Below are 21,893 nucleotides of genomic sequence, written 5' to 3' on the forward strand. Positions count from 1 at the left end.
AGGTACAGGAGACAGGGATCAAGACCATCCTCATGGAAAAGAAATGCAAAAAAGCAAAATGGCTGTCTGGGGAGGCCTTACAAATAGCTGTGAAAAGAAGAGAAGTGAAAAGCAAAGGAGAAAAGGCAAGACATAAGCATCTGAATGCAGAGTTCCAAAGAAGAGCAAGAAGAGATAAGAAAGCCTTCCTCAGCAATCAATGCAAAGAAATAGAGGAAAACAACAGAATGGGAAAGACTAGAGATCTCTTCAAGAAAATTAGAGATACCAAGGGAACATTTCATTCAAAGATGGGCTCGATAAAGGACAGAAATGGTATGGACCTAACAGAAGCAGAAGATATTAAGAAGAGATGGCAAGAATACACAGATGAACTATACAAAGAAGATCTTCATGACCCAGATAATCATGATGGTGTGATCACTGACCTAGAGCCAAACATCCTGGCATGTGAAGTCAAGTGGGCCTTAGAAAGCATCACTATGAACAAAGCTAGTGGAGGTGATGGAATTCCAGTTGAGCTATTCCAAATCCTGAAAGATGATGCTATGAAAGTGCTACACTCAATATGCCAGCAAATATGGAAAACTCAGCAGTGGCCACAGGACTGGAAAAGGTCAGTTTTCATTCCAATCCCAAAGAAAGGCAATGCCAAAGAATGCTCAAAGTACTGCACAATTGCACTCATCTCACACGCTAGTAAAGTAATGCTCAAAATTCTCCAAGCCAGGCTTCAGCAATACGTGAACCGTGAACTTCCTGATGTTCAAGCTGGTTTTAGAAAAGGCAGAGGAACCAGAGATCAAATTGCCAACATCCGCTGGATCATGGGAAAAGCAAGAGAGTTCCAGAAAAACATCTATTTCTGCTTTATTGACTATGCCAAAGCCTTTGACTGCATGGACCACAATAAACTGTGGAAAATTCTGAAAGAGATGGGAATACCAGACCACCTGACCTGCCTCTTAAGAAACCTATATATATGCGGGTCAGGAAGCAACAGTTAGAACTGGACATGGAACAACAGACTGGTTCCAAATAGGAAAAGGAATACGTCAAGGCTGTATATTGTCACCCTGCTGATTTAACTTATATGCAGAGTACATCATGAGAAATGCTGGGCTTGGAGGAAGCACAAGCTGGAGTCAAGATTGCCGGGAGAAATATCAATAACCTCAGATATGCAGATGACACCACCCTTACGGCAGAAAGTGAAGAGGAACTAAAAAGCCTCTTGATGAAAGTGAAAGAGAGGAGTTAAAAAGTTGGCTTAAAGCTCAACATTCAGAAAACGAAGATCATGGCATCCAGTCCCATCACTTCATGGGAAATAGATGGGGAAACAGTGGAAACAGTGTCAGACTTTATATTTGGGGGCTCCAATATCACTGCAGATGGTGACTGCAGCCATGAAATTAAAGACGCTTACTCCTTGGAAGGAAAGTTATGACCAACATAGATAGCATATTCAAAATCAGAGACATTACTTTGCCAACAAAGGTTCGTCTAGTCAAGGCTATGGTTTTTCCAGTGGTCATGTATGGATGTGAGAGCTGGACTGTGAAGAAGGCTGAGCGCCGAAGAATTGATGCTTTTGAACTGTGGTGTTGGAGAAGACTCTTGAGAGTCCCTTGGACTGCAAGGAGATCCAACCAGTCCATTCTGAAGGAGATCAGCCCTGGGATTTCTTTGGAAGGAATGATGCTGAAGCTGAAACTCCAGTACTTTGGCCACCTCATGTGAAGAGTTGACTCATTGGAAAAGACTCTGATGCTGGGAGGGATTGGGTGCAGGAGGAGAAGGGGACGAAAGAGGATGAGATGGCTGGATGGCATCACTGACTCGATGGACGTGAGTCTAAGTGAACTCCGGGAGTTGGTGATAGACAGGGAGGCCTGGCGTGCTGCGATTCATGGGGTCGCAAAGAGTCAGACATGACTGAGTGACTGAACTGAACTGAACTGAACTGAGAGCCTGTATACCCCAGGGCTGGGTTACCACCTTAGGCCAAACAACTACCAGAGAGGGAGTGCAACTCCACCCATCATCAGATAATTGTATTAAAGCTTTACTGAGTAAGGCCCTGCCCATCAGAGCAAGACCCAGTTTTTCCCATTGCCAATCCCTCCCATCAAGAAGCTTACACAAGTCTCTTAGCCTCATCCATTAGAGGGCAGGCACAAGAAGTACAGTCTCACAGCAGCTAAAACAAAAACCATCTTACAGAAAGTTAATCATGATGAAAAAGCAGAAAGTTATGTCCCAGATGAAGGGACAAGATAAAATCCCAAAAAAACAACTAAATGAAATTGACATAGGCAACCTTCCAGAACAAGAATTCATAATAATGATAGTGAAGATGATTCAGGATCTCAGAAAAAGAATGGAGGCAAAGGTTGAGAAGATGCAAGAAACATTCACCAAAGACCCAGGAAAACTAAAGACCAAACAAACAGAGGTGAATAATACACTGGAAGGAATCAGTTGCAGAGTAACTGAGGCAGGAGTACAAATAAATGACCTGAAGGACAGAATGGTGGAAATCACTGCCGCAAAACAGAATATAGAAAAAAGAATGAAAAGAAAGGAAGACTGAGAGACCTCTGGAACAACATTACATGCACCAACATTGGCATTATAGGGGTACCAGAAGAAGAAAAGACAGAGAAAGAAAGGACTTGAGACAATATTTGAAGACATAATTGCTGAAAATTTCCCAAACATGGGAAAGGAAATTGTCTGCCAAGTCCAGGAAACACAGAGAGTCCCAGGCAGGATAAACCCAAAGGGAAACACACTGAGACACATAGTAATCAAACTGACAAAAATTAAAGACAGAGTTATTAGAAGCAACAAGGGAAAAATGACAAGCAACATACAAAGGAACTCCCATCAGGCTATCAGCTGATTTCTCAAGAGAAACTCTACAAACCAGAAGGGAATGGCATGACATATTTAAAGAAATGAAAGGGAAGAACCTACAACCATGAACTCTACCCAGCGAGACTCTCCTTTGATTTGACCGAGAAATCAAAAGCTTTCCAGACAAGCAAAACTTAAGAGAATTCAGCACCACCAAACCAGCTTTACAACAAATGCTGAAGAAACTTCTCTAGGCAGGAAACACAAGAGAAGGAAAGACCTACAGAAAATAAACCCAAAACATTTTAAGAAAACGGTAACTGGATCATACATATCAATAATCACCTTAAATGAAAATGGATTAAATGCACCAACCAAAAGACATAGACTGGCTGGGTGGATGCAAACATGTGCACGAATGCACTTCCACTTACCACATCACTCTACATGACCCCAAATTGTACGTAATTATTTTATATTGTTAAGTTAATCATGTTCTCATTATGACTTGCAATTGCAATTATCTTTTACTTTTTGTCTGGCTACTGATTGGGGAAACTGATAAACATCTTTTACTATTGTGATTACATAACTATTATTCACTTAATACCACTGTATCATGATTGATCAACAGGGAAATAGAACTCTATGCTACTAAAACTAGTATCTACCATAAAAACCTGTAATCAGTTTTTTTAAATCCATAAACATATCAGAATTATCTTGAAATTTTTTGAAAAAGACAAATGCTCAAGTGTTGCTTTTTTCTCCAGAGTTCCAGATATGTTTCTAATGAGTAGTCATGTTTAAAAACAACTGGACTATATGAGGATCTTCTACTTTTATCTAGTTTGTTTCACATTTTCTATTTCATATTCAGTGTTCCCATTTCATTTAGTTTGAAGTTAAGTGGCTCAGTCATGTCTGACTCTTTGCGACCCCATGGACTGTAGCCTACCAGGCTCCTCCATTCATTGTATTTTCCAGGCAAGAGTACTGGAGTGGGTTGCCATTTCCTTCTCCAGGGGATCTTCCCAACCCAGGGATTGAACCTGGGTCTCCCGCATTGTGGGCAGACACTTTACCCTCTAAGCCACAAGGGAAGTCCCTTCATTTAGTTTATGTTCTCCAATTTATCCATCACTTCTCTTTTTTTTTTATGTTCTTTCTCAAACCTTTATCAAGTGTAGTAGAAAAGTTGTTTATACATATATATATATATATGTGTGTATAATATATATTGTAGAAAATCTATGAATTTTTGCCTAACTAAAAAAATTATGACATTTTGAATCCATTTGTTTGACTTAGTATGAATAGAATGCTAGGTTTCTAATTAAAAAACAGATATGCAACAAGCAGCAAAGGTTTACTGTATAGCATAGGGAACTATAGTCAATATCTTGTAATAACTTTTAATGGAAAAATTTTCAGAAATAATATATGTGTATTTATATAACTGAATCACCTTGCTGTGCACCTGAAACATTGTAAGGCAACTATGCTTCAATAAAATATACATATTTAAAACACACACACAAACACACATACACATTAAAACCAAATGCTGCAGTTCCCTTTTCAAAAGGTATGAACACTTTTATGACAGAGATCAGTAACCACTGCTACATATGTCCAAAACCATTATATCCCATATGTTCATAACAGTGCTGAATCCTATGTGAAGTACAAAAGTATATGAAAGACAGCATATCCTTATAGAACTTACCAACCACCTAGGATGAAGACTGATGAGAATTATACAAAAACAACACTGTAATAACTACAACTTATACTAACCACATGCCAGGCACAATGCTAAGTCCCTTATATACTGATTTCTCTATGTATTTTAAAGGATTTAAAGCATATATGTACTTTACACTTTGTATATTGCTTTCTCAAAACAGGTTATAAGTTAGGTATTACTTTCCTAACATTTTAAAAGAAGAAACTACAGTGCCTAAAGCAGTATAAATAATCTAACAAGATTCAGTTGACTACAGGCCCACACTTTAACCTGTACTACAAGGATCTTCAATGAATGTGTAATCATTTAGATGTTAAATTGCATGACACTGATAAAAGCTAAGAATGACAAAGAAGGAAGTTTACATACTGACTGAAAGCCATAGGATAAAGTGTCATAAGGAAGACTACACTTCAGTTTGGCTTTAAAGGAAGATTAGTAATTAAATAAATATAAAAGGGCTAGATATTATAAACATCAAGTTTATGAACCCTGTGAAAAGTTCAGAAGGCAAGAATAGCATGCCATGATCAGGGAGACAAGAGGGAATTCAGAGTTCCTGATGTGTTCCAACATGGATATGTATCTGAAGTATATTTTAATTTTACATATTTTCTCATCAGTGTATAAATGTGCTTTAGTCTACATAAAGTTCAACTTAATAATGTCAACTTTATACCAAAGGACCTCAGAAGCCTCTGGAAGCAGGATGTGTCTTATAATGTTATTTTTAATATTTTAAGTATTAAGAGGACTTCCTTGGTGACTCAGTTAGTAAAGAATCTGCCTGCAATGCGGGAGACCACCTATAGTGCAGGAGACCCGGGTTTGATCCCTGGGTTGTGAAAATCCCCTGGAAAAGGAAATGGCAACCCACTCCAGTATTCTTGTTTGTGAAATCTCATGGACAGAGGAGCCTGGCTGGCGACAGTTCACAGGGTCACAAGAGTTAGACACAACTCAGCAACCAAATCACCACCAGAATATCAAACTTTATTTTATTCCAAAAAGCAAAGCCCCAAGAACATCTCTTTATTTATAAGCTCTCAAATTAACACATAAACCTGGGTTCTACATAATAGCTAAACCTTGCTACTACCACTTTTATATATCATCAAGCAGGAGGATAAAAATCAAGCAGTCTAAGCAGATAAATTCAAAGATTGCATCTCCAGATATAGTAAAACCTCAAAGTCTCCAGATTCTTCGATTAATAAGACTTTGGTATCCATTTACTTCAGACAGATTCATCCTGGAAAAACCACCAGGAGAGGAGAGGGAGAGGGAAAGGAAACAAAAGGAAAGGAAGGCAAAGCTCATCTACACCTAGGAGACAAAGCACTATAACCATCGCCCCCAATCCACAGTAAAAAAAAAAATGGTAAAAGAATAGAGTGCAGTATTCCTGGGTCATATCTGGCCCAGGGAAAGAAATCTCTCAAAATGATCTTTAAAATATCATAGAAAGGGACATAAAATAAAATCTAATGAAAGAATCCAAGAAAATAATTATAGTTCATTGGGAATTCTTAATACATAGGTAAGGTAACCTTGATGTTTTGTGTTCGTTTAAAGAAATAGATGGAAAGTGGAATATATTAGGAGAAAACCTAAATACATAACGGCAAGAAGCAATATGTCAGCGCTTGGCATCCAGGAAGCCTAAGGGTTAATATCCTTCTGTATTTTAAAAGTGCAGTAAAACATATCAATTTTAGTTGCCTATAATCTGAGGCCAAAACTTTTGGCATACTTCCCTCTTCATAGTGATAAAAGTACCAACAAGTATTTATTGAGTATTTGTCATGGGTCAGATAACTGTTGTGCGCACTGCAGAAGATACAGCATTGAAGGTGACAGACAAGGTCCTGCCCTTACGGAGCTTACGTGCTGTCACAAAAAGAAATGATAAATATGGTTGGACCAGGGAACAAAGCATGACTAATTCTCTGGTACAAAGCATCCTGCCTTATAAGGCAGAAGCTTTCTTGCTGAACGACAGTTTTACAGAGACCTGAATCTTTTCCAGTAGGAGAAACTTATAGTGTGTGTTTATAGGTTTGGGGGATGTTACAGGGAGTAGGGGTGTAGGCTAGGGCTTCCCTGGTGGCACTGGTGGTAAAGAATCGGCCTGCCAATGCAGGAGACACAAGAGACATGTGCTCAATCCCTGGGTCAGGAAGATCCCCCAGAGGAGCGCATGACAACCCACTCCTGTACAATTGCCTGGAAAATCCCATGGGCAGAAGAGCCTGGGGAGCTACAGACCATAGGGTCACAGTGTCAGACATGACTAAGCAAGTAAGCAAGGACAGGACATGAAAGCAAATCCCACCAAGTCAGAAAAAAGCTTATATTCTGACTGTTTACACCTTGCCCATCCAGTAAACACAATACCTCTGTGGCTTTGGTACAGAAGAACTGGGTTAATATTACAAATTTCTAGGAAGCTTTAATACATTTGGAAGCTAATGGGAAATAGTTTGTCTTTTCCCTGCCACCTCCCTTGTTCAGTATGTCTTCTTGCAATCCTTTCTTATTTTCCCTTTTTCTGAGACTTTTTTTTTTAATTCTTCAGAAATCAATGCTTTAACCTACTAAATGCTTATAATATAAAACCAAGTATAGTTTCATTTCCAACATTTTATCCCTCTCATCTTATTCCTAAAACCCCCTTTCCCTCTTTTTTATTACTCTTTGATCCCTGACTTTCTACTCTACCATCCTTTTTCTGACAACTTCACTCCAATTCCCCTTCTATCTTTTCCAGACAGAAAAAAAATAAAAGATCACTAGATACAGGGAAAGACAGAACCAAGTAAAACAAAGGGTTAACAATATGCTATACATGCAGGTAAGTTCATTTTGTAAGAATCTGACATTTCAAGTTTAAAAAACTGCCTTATGCGAATAAATTTTCTTGGACTAGAATTACTAGATATAACACTCAAAGACTACAAAAATAAAGTTTTAGGGACTTCTCTAGTTGTCCAGTGGTTAACAATCCACCCTGCAATGCAGGTGATGTGGGTTCAGTCCCTGGTCAGGGAGCTATTAATAAGATCCCACATGCCGCGGAGAAACTAAGCTCTCACACCAAACTAGAGAGACTGTGGGCCACAATGAAAGTTTTGCATGATGCAATGAAGATCCCATGTGCCGCAACTAAGACCCAAAGCAGCCAAATAAAATAATAAACATTAAAAAATGAAGTTTTACATATTTTCTTAGCTGTCTGAAGATATTCTTTCAAAAGTCCTTTTGTGTTTTTGTATGTATTGAACAATTTGCATGAGAGAGAGGAGGAAAAAACTGCCCCTGTTTTCTGCCTCTCATCAGAAGTCCCTTTTCAAATGCCTCTTTAAGTCCCAGATCTGGCCTCTCCTGAAACTGCCTTCATACCACATACCTAGAATGCCTCACTTTATTATCCCTCCAGTTTGTCTCTCTGCAGGGATATTGGGGACAGCCCAGATTTGGAGTCAGACTGATTTCTACTGGAAGATCAGCTTTACTTCTCCAGTGACCTTAGGCAAGTTACTTAACTCTCTAAACAATTTTCTCAACTGTAAAATGGTGAAGCCAATCTCATTACATTGTTATAAGCATTTAATGATCTAATCCATAAATGTTCTAATCACACTATGTGGCATACAGTTGTCATTTAATAAATAGCATATATGATTTATATATGCATACACATATGTATACATATATAAATACCCAAGTGTCCATTTTTTCCTCACATACACATGCGCTCTACCTGTCTGTTTTCAATGCCATTCTCCCAGAGATCTGCCTTTCTGCTCTTGAAGCATTCACAATTTTCCAGATTCACAATTAGCTAATGTAGGAATCTAATCACTGAAAATATGCTAATGAGAAAGGATAAGAGAAGAGGACAGTGACTATCGCCTGCCAACTCCAATACCCCCCAATGGTAAAATACGGCTCTTGGAAACAAAATTGTACTAAACTACATAGGCTGGAGCAGTGATTCACAGTATGAATTTTAAGCAGTATCATTTGGGAGCTTACTGGAGTAGTTCTCAGTAACTGTGACTGCTTCTTTTACATGTGTTAATACATAGGCCATCACTAATACAAGAATAAAGAAATAAATGGACATGGTATCCTTTTTCATATGAATTAAGGTATGTACAGAGATACTGCATTTGCCCCAAAACACTCTTCAAAACAAGGAAAATAAGACCATGAGAAGGTTAAATATCCATGTAATGTCTGTGATAAAGCAAACCCTAGAACACAATTCTCTTTTCAAGTCACTATTTCTAGGCCATACCATGTTGACTTCATAAAGTTTATGTAGGACATACTACTTTGAAATCCCCCTTTCAAAAGATGCAAAATTTGTAAATTAGGCAATGTCAAGAAAGCCACACCATCTGCCAGACTAACAGGCAAGTCTCTTAAGTAATGGACTCAATGCCAGGCCATGCAAGTCAGCCATTTATTCATTTTTCTAGACGCTATCCATCACTGAGCACATTCCCAAATTTCATGCAACATAATTTAAACATTTAACTGGTTGTTCTGATTGGAATAAACATTCAGCCCAAGTAAAAGCTTGACAATCCTGACACCTAGTGGCTGTGAAAACCTGGGTGAGATCCAGTTTGGGAAAAGTAGCTACCTACCATGGCAATATCTTACAAACTACAGAGAATTTAATGATTATTAATACTACAAAATACCAATTCTAAAAGCAACACCATAAAATTCTATTTTGGCTCTGATTTGTCTATTGGTCTATACAAAGAGGCTAAAACACTTGGGCTTGTAAAGCATGTTTTCCTTCAACCTTACACATTTGGCAAACTTACTAAGCCTCAGAGATCAAACAAGGAAACTAAAGCTAAACTAAGTGAAAAAAAAAAAAAAAAACAAATAAATTATTTGGCATATTTATGATTCCCTTCTTTAATTTTGCATGTACATTCACATCCTTTCTTGATCTTGAGGTGGTTTTTCTCCTCATGTATCCCCCTGTCAAATATAAAAGCCATCTATTCAAGCCACATAGATGCTCCCTTTATGTCACTAAAGCATCCTTCATCAAAGGATAGCTGAACCCTCACAAGCCAGCAGGAGTTTTCTTTAAGAAAGGTATAAGGTCACATGGAAACCCCCAAAGTGCACATCTAAAAGCAAGGACGATGCTGAATGCTGCAAAAAAGAAAAAAAAAAACCATATGAACACAGCAGGTCAGCATCACACAGTACAACTTATTTCTGCTCCAAACATTAGAATATAAGTCTCCCCAGACCCACCTAAACCTCTGACAGGCAGAAAGGTGAGAAGGCTTAAAGTGTTCATATCCTCCACCAAGGAGAGCTCTGAGTCCTACCTGCTGACGTTTGAAGGCTAAATAGTCCAGATTTTCAAGCTCCTTCCCAAGCTTCTGGTAGGTTTTCTTGAGGTCAGATTTGTTGGAAACATTTTTAAGAGATTCAAACGTCCTTTGAAACTGAAATCGAAAACAAAGTAAATCATTAGGATAGCAGCAGATTTTTCTCAAATTCCTAACCAGCTAACACAGACAAACGGTCAATAGTGAGCCTCAGTTTCTTCCATTCATAATACAGAGATAACAAATGCCCTTAAATTAAATAATGAGACAAAATTATAAAGAATTAGAAATGATATGCTAAGTACAAGCAACATTACTGCATGAATGAGAAACTTGTTTAGTCCTCATTGTAACAAAAGAACATACAGAATTTACTTTTCATGGTTTAGGATGCAATGTTACCCTTAAAGAAAAAATTACAATGAATGTATAATTTCCAATAATAATGAGAAAGTATTAATATTAAAAGATCTCTCACATCCCAATCATGGAAACAAATTATGGAAAAGTACCCATTTGTCTCTATAGAAACACTTATGCAGAATAGGTACCCAACAAACTTCAGCCAGGAAGACTTCTCAGATCTTATATTTTGAGAAGAAAGAAAAATGAATGTTTTGATGACCGAAGCATATGTAGCATGTTCAGCAAACATTTATTCATTTCTGCTCTATAACAGACATGTTATTAAATTGATTCTGCTGAATCAGAATGCTTCCATTCATTTTTAAGTCAGAGACTACATAAACACAAAGGAGACAATTTGCAGTGTATCACAGAATAGTGTTCTGCTACTAATAATTAAGCAAAAAGATCTCACAAGACATTGAATTCTTGGTTTATTTTAGTAAATTAGAACATACTTTAGAAGATTAGTGATTGAAAATGTCAAAGTAATACCATTTGCAAGACATTTGCATTTACTCTCTCTTTATGTCATTTATTTCCCATATTCTCAATGTGTGCCATTAGATAAAGATCTCTAAATAGAGACTTCACCATCTTAAACACACCAGAATTCCACTGTGACTATAATGCTATGAGACAGGCTAATAAAATTTTATAGAATATAATTAAGTTTCCAGGGAAATGATTTGACCCTTACTATTTCAAACTCTGTGGAATAAGTCACAATATAATGGCATTCTACTGAATTAAATCCTTAATTTCATGAAAGTAACATATTTATCTCAATCCAGGGTGACACAGGAAAAAGAAATAGGAAATAATGCTAAACTTTCACATCAGGACAATAAACTAAATTCAAAAAACAATCTTTTAGAGCCTACTATGCACAAGGCAGTATGAATATAAAACATATTTCTAAAATAACTTACAGACTACCAGGGAAATTAGACATGAAACTCAAAAATGGGAAAGATACTGACATTTACTGCATGCCTACTCAGTGTCAGTTACTTCATCCTTTTCAATTTAAGCTTCACAAGAACCACAGGAGTTCCTGTTTCTCTTCCATTCTAAAAGTAACTAAACTGAGACACAGAAAGTTTAAGCTGTTTTATTTTTCAATAATACATAATTTTAATTCATAAAACAGTAATTCCTTAATTTTTATTTCTTTTGGCCTTTTCTTCTAATCTGACTTTTCTTTCTTTATGCCTTTCTCCTAAGAATCACAAAAGCTTTTATTAAGCCAAATGATATCTTTTTCCCAGTTTTACTGAGATATAACTGACATAGAGCACTGTATAAGCTAAGGGGTATGGCATAATGATTTGACTTACATACATCACAAAATGATTATCATAGTAAGTTTAGTGAACATCCCTCATCTCATAGAGTTACAAAATAAATGAAATATAAAAAAATATCATTTCCTTGTGATGAGATCTCTTCAGATTTATTGTCTTAATTTTCATATATAACATATATCGTCAAATATATTTATCATGTTGTACATCACATTTCACAGAGAAGGCGATGGCACCCCACTCCAGTACTCTTGCCTGGAAAACCCCATGGACAGAGGAGCCTGGTGGGCTGCAGTCCATGGGGTCACTAAGAGTCGGACACGACTGAGCGACTTCACTTTCACTTTTCACTTTCATGCATTGGAGAAGGAAATGGCAACCCACTCCAGTGTTCTTGCCTAGAGAATCCCAGGGATGGTGGAGCCTGGTGGGCTGCCGTCTATGGGGTCGCACAGAGTTGGACACGACTGAAGCGACTTACCAGCAGCAGCAGCAGCACATCACATTTCTAGTACTTATTTATCTTATAACTGGAGTTTGTACCTTTTGACTACCTTTGTCCGATTTCCCCTCCCACCATACCTCACCTGGTAATCACAAATCTTATCTCCCTATACATATAAATTTGGGGGGTATTTTGTTTGTTTGCTTTTGAAGTATAATTGACCTACAATACTATATCAGTTCCTAGTATACAATATAGTGATTTGATATGTCTATACATTTCAAAATAGAACTAGGTTTTAATATTTACACTCTTTCTACTCTACCATTAACTTTAACACAAGACAAAGTAGTAAAAAGAGTACAAAAAAGGAGACAAAAGTAATGTGGTAAAATAGAAAAAAACCCACTGATACCGTTGGAGAGACTCAGGCCATATAGAAGACATGAAGGAATTTGAGTTGGGTCTGGAAGGAGTCTTCAGAGCCTTAAATGGGAACTGATGCTACCCATCAGTTTAAACATAGCCAAAGTCTGCTCATTTTCCCCTTTTGTAGCATAGTAAACAAACTTCTTTTAGCATAATTTTAATGACCTGTATATTAGCTATTTATCATATTATATGATCATTTCTGTACCTTGCCCATTTCTTGGTTTCTTCTCACTATGTTTAAATGAAACTAATACCAGATCTGAGATTCTAAACAATTTAGAAATTTTACCTATGAATTAATATAAGCTTTTACCAATCAACCTGTTCAGTTTTAAAGCATTCCTTATCCTCTGCATTTTTCTCTTTCCTAAGACATTAGCTTTATTTCTTAACTATCTCTTCTTCACATTGTTCTTTGTGAATTTTATGCAACTCCAAATAGTAACTTTAGGGTAAACACATTTGTAAGGCTTCAAAATAAGAAACATGAAAACCAACACTTCCAGGTAATATGTTCATGACCAAAGAAAAAAAGGGAAATCCAGTAATGATACATCCCCACAGGATGTTTTCATTAACAGTGGGAGCTTGCATAACATGGAGATTTTAGCTTGAACTTTCATTATTAGGACTTATATCCTCCATTTATTGACACTAACTAGTTCCGAGTACTCAGACTATGATGATTCGTTCATTTAAGCAGTTTTTTTCACTTACAACAACAAATAATTATCAAGGAGAGGTCATATAAAATCTATAATGTAACTTGAAGTTAGATCTCTACTAAACATATCCCATTCCCATCTGCTCACATATACACTTAAACATGCTAAAGAGTAAAGAAGTAATTCTGCCTTACAGGTGAAGCTGAAGTACAAAAGATAAAAATAAGACAAAAGTTAAGATTCAGATTTTACTTAAAGAGATTTGAGGTTACCTTGTCTTGAAAATGTTTATTCCAATATGCCACTGTACTTAATCACTCAAACAGACCTCTTGAGATATTCTACATTAGTTTAGTACACTGTAATTTCATTGTCATGTATGGATGTGAGAGTTGGACTGTGAAGAAAGCTGAGCGCCGAAGAATTGATGCTTTTGAACTGTGGTGTTGGAGAAGACTCTTGAGAGTCTCTTGGACTGCAAGGAGATCCAAACAGTCCATTCTAAAGGAGATCAGTCCTGGGTGTTCTTTGGAAGGAATGATGCTACAGCTGAAACTCCAGTACTTTGGCCACCTCATGCGAAGAGTTGACTCATTGGAAAAGACTGACGCTGGGAGGGATTGGGGGCAGGAGAAGAAGGGGACGACAGAGGATGAAATGGCTGGATGGCATCACTGACTCGATGGACGTGAGTTTGAGTGAACTCTGGGAGTTGGTGATGGACAGGGAGGCCTGCTGTTGCTGCTGCTGCTAAGTCGATTCAGTCGTGTCTGACTGTGCGACCCCAGAGACGGCAGCCCACCAGGCTCCCCCGTCCCTGGGATTCTCCAGGCAAGAACACTGGAGTGGGTTGCTATTTCCTTCTCCAATGCATGAAAGTGAAAAGTGAAAGTGAAGTCCCTCAGTCGTGTCCGACTCTAGCGAACCCATGGACTGCAGCCCACCAGGCTCCTCTGTCCATGGGATTTTCCAGGCAAGAGTACTGGAGTGGGGTGCCATTGCCTGGCATGCTGCAATTTATGGGGTCGCAAAGAGTCGGACACAACTGAGCGATTTGAACTGAACTGAACTGAATTTCATTATATTTACTGCTTCTCAATAAAGATCTCTCAGTTGAAGCTGGGAGAGGAAGCATGATTAAGAGATTTTAATATTTCTGGATTTTACCTGTTCAAAGTTTTGATTGCAAACTTTAAAGAATCCCCAAATAATTTGTTGAACACTGAGTTTATCCTATGTTAATATTTTTAACTCATTGGAAACTAAATTCAAACTTAAAAAAAAAATCCCAATGAATAAATTTGAATCCAAAACAAATCTAAACTTTAAGTATGTTATAAAACTGTCAAAACTGAACATTAAAATAGCCTCGTACTGAGACGGAAATCCAAATTCTGTCCAATCTGACTGCTGTTGCTGCTGCTAAGTCGCTTCAGTCATGTCCGACCCTGTGCGACCCCAGAGACGGCAGCCCACCAGGCTCCCCCGTCCCTGGGATTCTCCAGGCAAGAACACTGGAGTGGGTTGCCATTTCCTTCTCCAACTTATGAAACTGAAAAGTGAAAGTGAAGTCGCTCAGTCATGTCCGACTCCTAGCGACCCCACGGACTGCAGCCCACCAGGCTCCTCCATCCATGGGATTTTCCAGGCAAGAGTACTAGAGTGGGATGCCATTGCCTTCTCTGTCCAAACTGACTACTTTAACCAAATTTCACATGACAGACAAGAATAAGAAGATGCAAACAGCATCTCTAAAACCAAAAAGTAAGTATTGTGCATCACAAAAGTAAGCATTGTAAACACACATCCAGAGTGTTTTCTTATCAAATTCCTCTTCGGTCAGAAATTATAATAGTAAGAATCCACAAAATAAAACAACAGAGGCCATGATTGCTCCTATCCCATTAAAATAACTGAAAATCTGTTTTGCAGAAAAGAGAAGCATGAATGTGGCAGAAAAGAAAATATCTAGTTTGACTCAGCATTCCCTCTTCCCAAATACATTTTTCTCCTTTTCCTGACAACATATTTTTAAATAAATCTAAGCCAATGTTCTATACAAACTACCCATTCAATGAGTTCATGAAAATTATGTAGATTCATGGAGTAATTTGAGAAAGAGGACAAGAAGAAACCAGCTGAAACAGCAGGAAAAAATGCATTCAGAGCAGTAAAGCTTCCCTGGACCTCATTGCCAATGCCCTGGCTTCCTCTTGTAGTCAGATCAATAGAATCAAGTAATTCCACAGCTCCAGCAGCCTACTAATTCCTATAATGAAAAAATATTGAGTAGCACTGCTCCAAAAGAACAGCCAGTTCATCAGCTGTCATTTTCCCTTATTTAATATTTTGTGCATTTGCATAAGATGTTAAGGACTTCCCTGGTGGCTCAGACAGTAAAGCGTCTGTCTACAATGTGGGAGACCCAGGTTCGATCCCTGAGTTGGGAAGATCCTCTGGAGAAAGAAATGGCAATCCACTCCAGTACTATTGCCTAGAAAATCCCATGGACAGAGGTGCCTGGTAGGCTACAGTCCATGGGGTCTCAAAGAGTCGGACACAACTGAGCGAAGATGGTAAGTGTTACTTGTAACATAAAAAGGAATTCCATACTCACAGCATTATGTACACAAAAGAGTATCCAATAAGTACCTGATTGAAAGCAATGAATCACTAAGTGTGATCTTAGTGTCCCTAAAATGTCAGTGTGAAATAGTACCAAAAGATTCTGGAAACTAAAGCAGAGGAAGGAATGTTCAAAGAATAAATATTAATGCTCTATAAATATTAATGTTTAGAGCAAAAATGTTTTGAGCATAAGAAAGGCTAATCCACCCTATTTAAATATGGCAATGACAGAGCAACCAAAGTGAAGCATTATTAAGAAAAAAATTATTTCATTTTCTGAACTTAATCCATTGACTTTCATATTTTCCAAATGAATTTACAGGATAATATGACTCACGAAAGGAAAGCTTACAGCTAAAGCTGAAAATTAAAGGACGCATATATCGCAAATGATTTTTTATTGTAAGGAATGATAACCAAAACTAAATTAAGAACATAGAACAAAATCGAACTTGAAATCTGAATTAGAAATAATTCTGTAGTGTTGATGGTACATTGTTCTTGAAGTCTGGATTCAAGTCCTTGCTGTGCCATTTAATAATTTCGTACCTTGGGACAAGTCACTATTACTTCAATTCTTGATTGTGATATCTATAAAATGGGAGAAGTTGTCCCTGCCTCCTTACTTTATAAAATTGTTGTGAAATCAGTTGAGGAAAAATAAGACATTCATTCAACAAATACTTAATATTGGCCTGGCAACATGCAAGCCATGCATGAAATGGAGGGGAAAAAAATAGCTCTTGCTCTAAAAAAGCATATAATTTAGCCTTACAGATTACTGCTTTATAAATTTTAAAGTTCCATAAAAGTATGAAATCATTGTCATTAAACTCATGACCATTCAGTAGTGAATGAGGATTGAACAAAAGAGTAATCCAGTAATTATTTATTGAGAATCTCTCAATTTCTCTCAGCAAGGGATTTTTGAAAGAAATAGAAAGAAAAGATACATTATTTAGATTTTTCTTCAATATTGCTACAAAACTTGCTTATTTAATTAATTTTAATATGGCAGAACACTTAACATAAGATAAATGCTCCAAAAAAATTAAGTATACAATATATTGTTGCTGTCTACAGGTACAACGTTCTGAGATTTCTAGTTTATTCACTTCGCTTAACTGAAACTTAATGCACACTAATTCCCCATTCTCTCTCCCCCTTACTCTCTGTAAATCACCACTCCACTCTTTGATTCTATGATTTTTACTATTTTAGATATCTCATATAAGTGCAGTCATGCAGCATTTATCCCTCTGTGACTGGTTTAGGTTATTTAGCATATGTCTTCATCTATGTTGTTACATATTATAGAATTTCCTTCCTTCTTTTTGAATACTGAACAGTATTTCACCATGCATATATACTACATTTTCTTGATCCATTTACTTGTAAACATATAGGTTGTTCCCAATCTTTAATGAATGATGTTGCAATGAACATGGGAGTGCTAATATCTCTTTGAGATCCTGATCTCAATTCTTTTGAATAAATACTTAGAAGATAAATTGATGGAGCAAATGATATTTGTATTTTTAATTTTTTTAGAAACCTCTGTACTGTTTTCCATGGTATGGAAAATACTACAGTATTAGCACTTCCCTGATAGCTCAGTTGGTAAAGAATTCATCTGCAATGCAGAAAACCCTGTTCAATTCCTGGGTTGGGAAGATCCCCTGGAGAAGGGATAGGCTACCCACTCCAGTATTCTGGCCTGAAGAATTCCATGGACTGTATAGTCCACGGGGGCGTAAAGAGTCTGATATGACTGAGTGACTTTCTCATCACTTACCATCACCATGTTTTGCGTTTCCACTGATGCTGTACAAGGGTTCCAATTTCTCCACATCCTTACTAATGCTCGTCTTTTTAAAATATTATTGATAGTAATTCTGACAGGTATGAGGTGATATCTCATTGTGGCTTTGATTTGCATTTCTCTGATGATCACTGTCAGTAGGCATTTTTTTCACATATTTGTTGGGTGTTTATATGCCCTCTTTGGAGAAATATTCAAGTTCTTGGCCCATTTCTGTTTTTATAATTTTATTTATTTATTGACTATGCTAGGTCTTTGTTACTGTGCGGGCTTTTCTCTAGTTGTGACAAATAGGGGCTACTCTCTAGTCTCACTGCACAGGCTTCTCGTGCAGTGGCTTCTCGCACAAGCTGTGCTGGAGCATGGGCTCTAAAGTATGCAGGCTTCAGTGGTTGCAGCTCCTGGGTTCTGGACTTCGGGTTCAGTAGTTGTGGTGCACAGGCTTAGTTGCTCTGTGGTTAGCCCATTTCTTAATTGGATTGTTAGTTTCTGAGTTGCAAAAGCTCCTTGCGTATTTTGGATATTGACCCTTTATCAGATATATGATTTGCAAATACTTTCCCCTATTCCATAGGTTGCCTTTTCTGTGTTGATTGTGTCCTTTCAATGCAGAAGCTTTTTAGTTTGATGGAGCTCCACTTGACTATTTTTGGTTTTGTTACCTGTGCTTCTAATGTCATATACATAAAATCATTGCCAAGACGAGTGTCATGAAGATTTTCCCTGATCTTTCCATCTAGAAATTTTAGTTTTAAGTCTTATAATTAAGTCCTTAATCCATTTTTGGTTAATTTTTGTGTGTAGTATAAAATAAAGGTCTAATTCCATTCATTTGTATCTGAATATCCAGTTTCCCACATCATGTGTTGAACAGATTATCATTTCCCAGTTGTATATTCTTGGCACCTTCATTGAGGATTAGTTGATTGTACATGCGTGGATTTATTTCTGGGCTCCCATTCTATTCCACTGGCCTATAGGTCTGTCTTTATGCCCGTACCATACTGTTTCAATTACTGTAGCTTTGTAATATTTTTGAAATAGGGTAATGTGATGCATAAAGCTTTGTTCTTCTTTCTCGAAATTGATTTGGGGTTTTCATGTGGTTCCATATGAATTGTAGAGTTGTTTTTAAATTTCTGTTTTAAAAATGCCATTGGAACTTTAATAGGAATTGCTTTCAATCTGTAGATTACTTTGGATATCGAGTGTTTAACAATACTAATTCTAGGTACAATACTTATTCTATGTTCAATCCATGTACACAGGATGTCTTTCTATTTCTGTCTTCTGTAATTTTTTTCATCAAAGTTTTATAGTTTTTTCAGTAGCACAAGTCTTTCACCTCCTTTATTACACTTATTCCTAGGTATATTATTCTTTTTGGTGGTATTGTAGAAGGACATTGGTTTTCTAATACCCTTTGTAGATAGCTCATCATAAGTGTACAGAAATGCAGTTGAAGTTGCTGTGGCTATGATTTTCAACACAATGTTTAATAAAACTGGTAAGAGTTCACATCCTTCTCTTTTTCCTGATCCTAGATGAAAAGCTCTCAGTTTATCAACATTAAGTATGGTTTAAGTTGTGAGGTTGTCATATATGGACGTTATTATATTGAGGAACTTTTCTATCCCTAATTTCTGGAGAGTTTTCTTCATAAAATGATGTAAAACCTTTTCCCGCATCTACTGAAATGATAACATTATCAGTTCAGTTCAGTCGCTCAGTCCTGTCTGACTCTTTTTGACGCCATGGACCACAGCAAGCCAGGCTTCCCTGTCCATCACCAACTCCCTGAGCTTACTTAAACTCATGTCCATCAAGTCAGTGATGCCATCCAACCATCTCATCCTCTGTTGTCCCCTTCTCCTCCTGCATTCAATCTTTCCCAGCATCAGGGGCTTTTCCAGTGAGTCAGTTCTTCGCATCAGGTGGCCAAAGTATTGGAGCTTCAGCTTCAGCAGCAGTCCTTCCAATGAATATTCAGGACTGATTTCTTTTAGGATGGACTGGTTGGATCTCCTTGCAGTCCAAAGGACTCTCAAGAGTCTTCTCCAGCACCACAGTTCAAAAGCGTCAATTGTTCAGCACTCAGCTTTCTTTATGGTCCAACTCTCACATCCATACATGACTACTGGAAAAACCATAGCTTTGACTAGACGGACCTTTGTTGGCAAAGTCATGTCTCTACTTTTTAACAAGCTGTCTAGGTTGGTCATAGCTTTTCTTCCAAGGAGCAAATGTCTTTTAATTTCATGGCTGCAGTCACCATCTGCAGTGATTTTGGAGCCCCCCAAAAATAAAGTCCCTCATTGTTTCCATTGTTTCCCCATCTGTTTGCCATGAAATGATAAGACCAGATGCCATGATCTTAGTTTTCTGAATGTTAAGTTTTAACCCAACTTTTTCACTCTCGATCTTTCATTTTCATGAAGAGGCTCTTTAGTTCTTCACTTTCTGCCATAAGGGTGGTGTCATCTGCATATCTGAGGTTACTGATATTTCTCCTCGCAATCTTGATTCCAGTTTGTGCTTCATCCAACCCAGCATTTCATAGGAAGTAATCTGCTTATAAATTAAGCACAGTAACAATATACAGCCTTGACATACTCTTTTCCTGATTTGGAACCAGTCTATTGTTCCATGTTCAGTTCTAACTGTTGCTTCTTGACCTGCATACAGATTTCTCAGGAGGCAGGTCAGGTGGCCTGGAATTCCCATCTCTTTAAGAATTTTCCACAGTTTGTTGTGATCCACACAGTCAAAGGCTTTGGCGTTTCTTCTGTTCATGTGCTGGTTTTACATTAATTGATTTTCATATATTAAACTATTCTTGTATACCACATAAAACCCACTTGATCATAGTGTATTATCCTTTAATTAAACTATTGAATTCAGTGTGTCTGTATTTTTGAATATTTTTGCATCTATACTCATTAGGGATATTGGCCTATAATTTCTTTTCTTATGGTATTCTTATCTGGCTTCATAAGTGAGTTTGAGATTGTTCCCTCTGCTTCAGCAGTTTGGAAGAGGTTGAGAAGGACTGACATTAATTCTTCTTTAAATATTAAGTAGAATTCACTAGTGAAGCCATCTCGTCCTGGGTTTTTCCTTTTTAGGAGGTTTTGATTATTGATTCAATCTTTATTCTTGTCATAGGTCTGTTTAGGCTTTCTGTTCCTTTATGATTTAGTCTTGGTGGTAAGTTGTATGTTTCTAGGAATTTATAGGAGAAGACAATGGCAGCCCACTCCAGTACTCTTGCCTGGCAAATCCCATAGACTGAGGAGCCTGGTAGGCTGCAGGTCCATTGAGTCGCTAAGAGTCGGACACGACTGAACGACTTCACTTTTACTTTTCATTTTCATGCATTGGAGAAGGAAATGGCAACCCACTCCAGTGTTCTTGCCTGGAGAATCCCAGGGACAGTGGAGCCTGGTGGGCTGCTGTCTATAGGGTTGCACAGACATGACTGAAGCGACTTAGCAGGAATTTATACATTTCTTCCAGGTATTGTTTGTTGGTATATAATTATTCATAGTAGTCATTTATTATCATTCTTAATTCCTGTGACCTTAGTTGTAATGTATTCTTTCTTTCTTATAATTTTATTTGTTTGAATCTTATCTCTTCTATTTAGTCAGTCTAGCTAAAGTTTGTCAATTTTTCTATCTTTCTAAAAAAATACCAACTGTTAGTTTGATTGGTTTCTTCTCTTGTTTTCCTATTTTCTATTTCATTTATTTCTGCTATAATGTTTGTGATTTCCTCCCTTCTTCATTCTTATAAGTTCAGGCTTAGTTCTTCTTTTTTAGCTCTTTTAGGTATAAAGTTAAGTTCTTTACTTAAGAACTTTCTTCCTTTTTTAATGTAGGGATTTATCTCTCTAACTTCCTTTTTAGTACTACTTTTGCTATATCCTGTAAGTTTTGGTATGTTTTCATTTTCATTTGTTTCAAGAAATTGTCTAATTTCCTTTCTTATTTCAACTTTGACCTGGTGCTTCAAAAATATGTCATATAATTTCACACATTTGTAAATTTTCCAGTTTTCCTTCTGTTGTCAATTTCTAGTTTCATTTCATTATGGTCAGAAAAGATCCTTGGTATTTATTATTGCCATTTAATTAGTTGCTTTTGTCAGTCTCTTAGTTCTTTTTCCTGTCCTGTTCTTTTTCTTTTTTTTTTTTGTCTTTTCCT

General features: G+C 37.2%; 1 protein-coding gene across 2 annotated transcripts in view; it reads right to left on the bottom strand.

Moving 5' to 3' along the window:
* CTNNA3 (catenin (cadherin-associated protein), alpha 3) overlaps window positions 1–21,893 on the bottom strand; it is a 1,923,005-nt gene that overhangs the window by 1,741,438 nt on the left and 159,674 nt on the right. For both annotated transcript variants that reach the window (XM_010852148.1, XM_010852149.1), the window contains exon 5: window positions 9,982–10,101. In XM_010852148.1, the coding sequence (XP_010850450.1) occupies window positions 9,982–10,101 (120 nt within the window). The remainder of the gene's footprint in view (window positions 1–9,981; window positions 10,102–21,893) is intronic.

This window comes from Bison bison, unplaced genomic scaffold (genome assembly GCF_000754665.1).
Source record: "Bison bison bison isolate TAMUID 2011002044 unplaced genomic scaffold, Bison_UMD1.0 scf7180017864309, whole genome shotgun sequence".
Taxonomy (NCBI): Eukaryota; Metazoa; Chordata; class Mammalia; order Artiodactyla; family Bovidae; genus Bison; species Bison bison.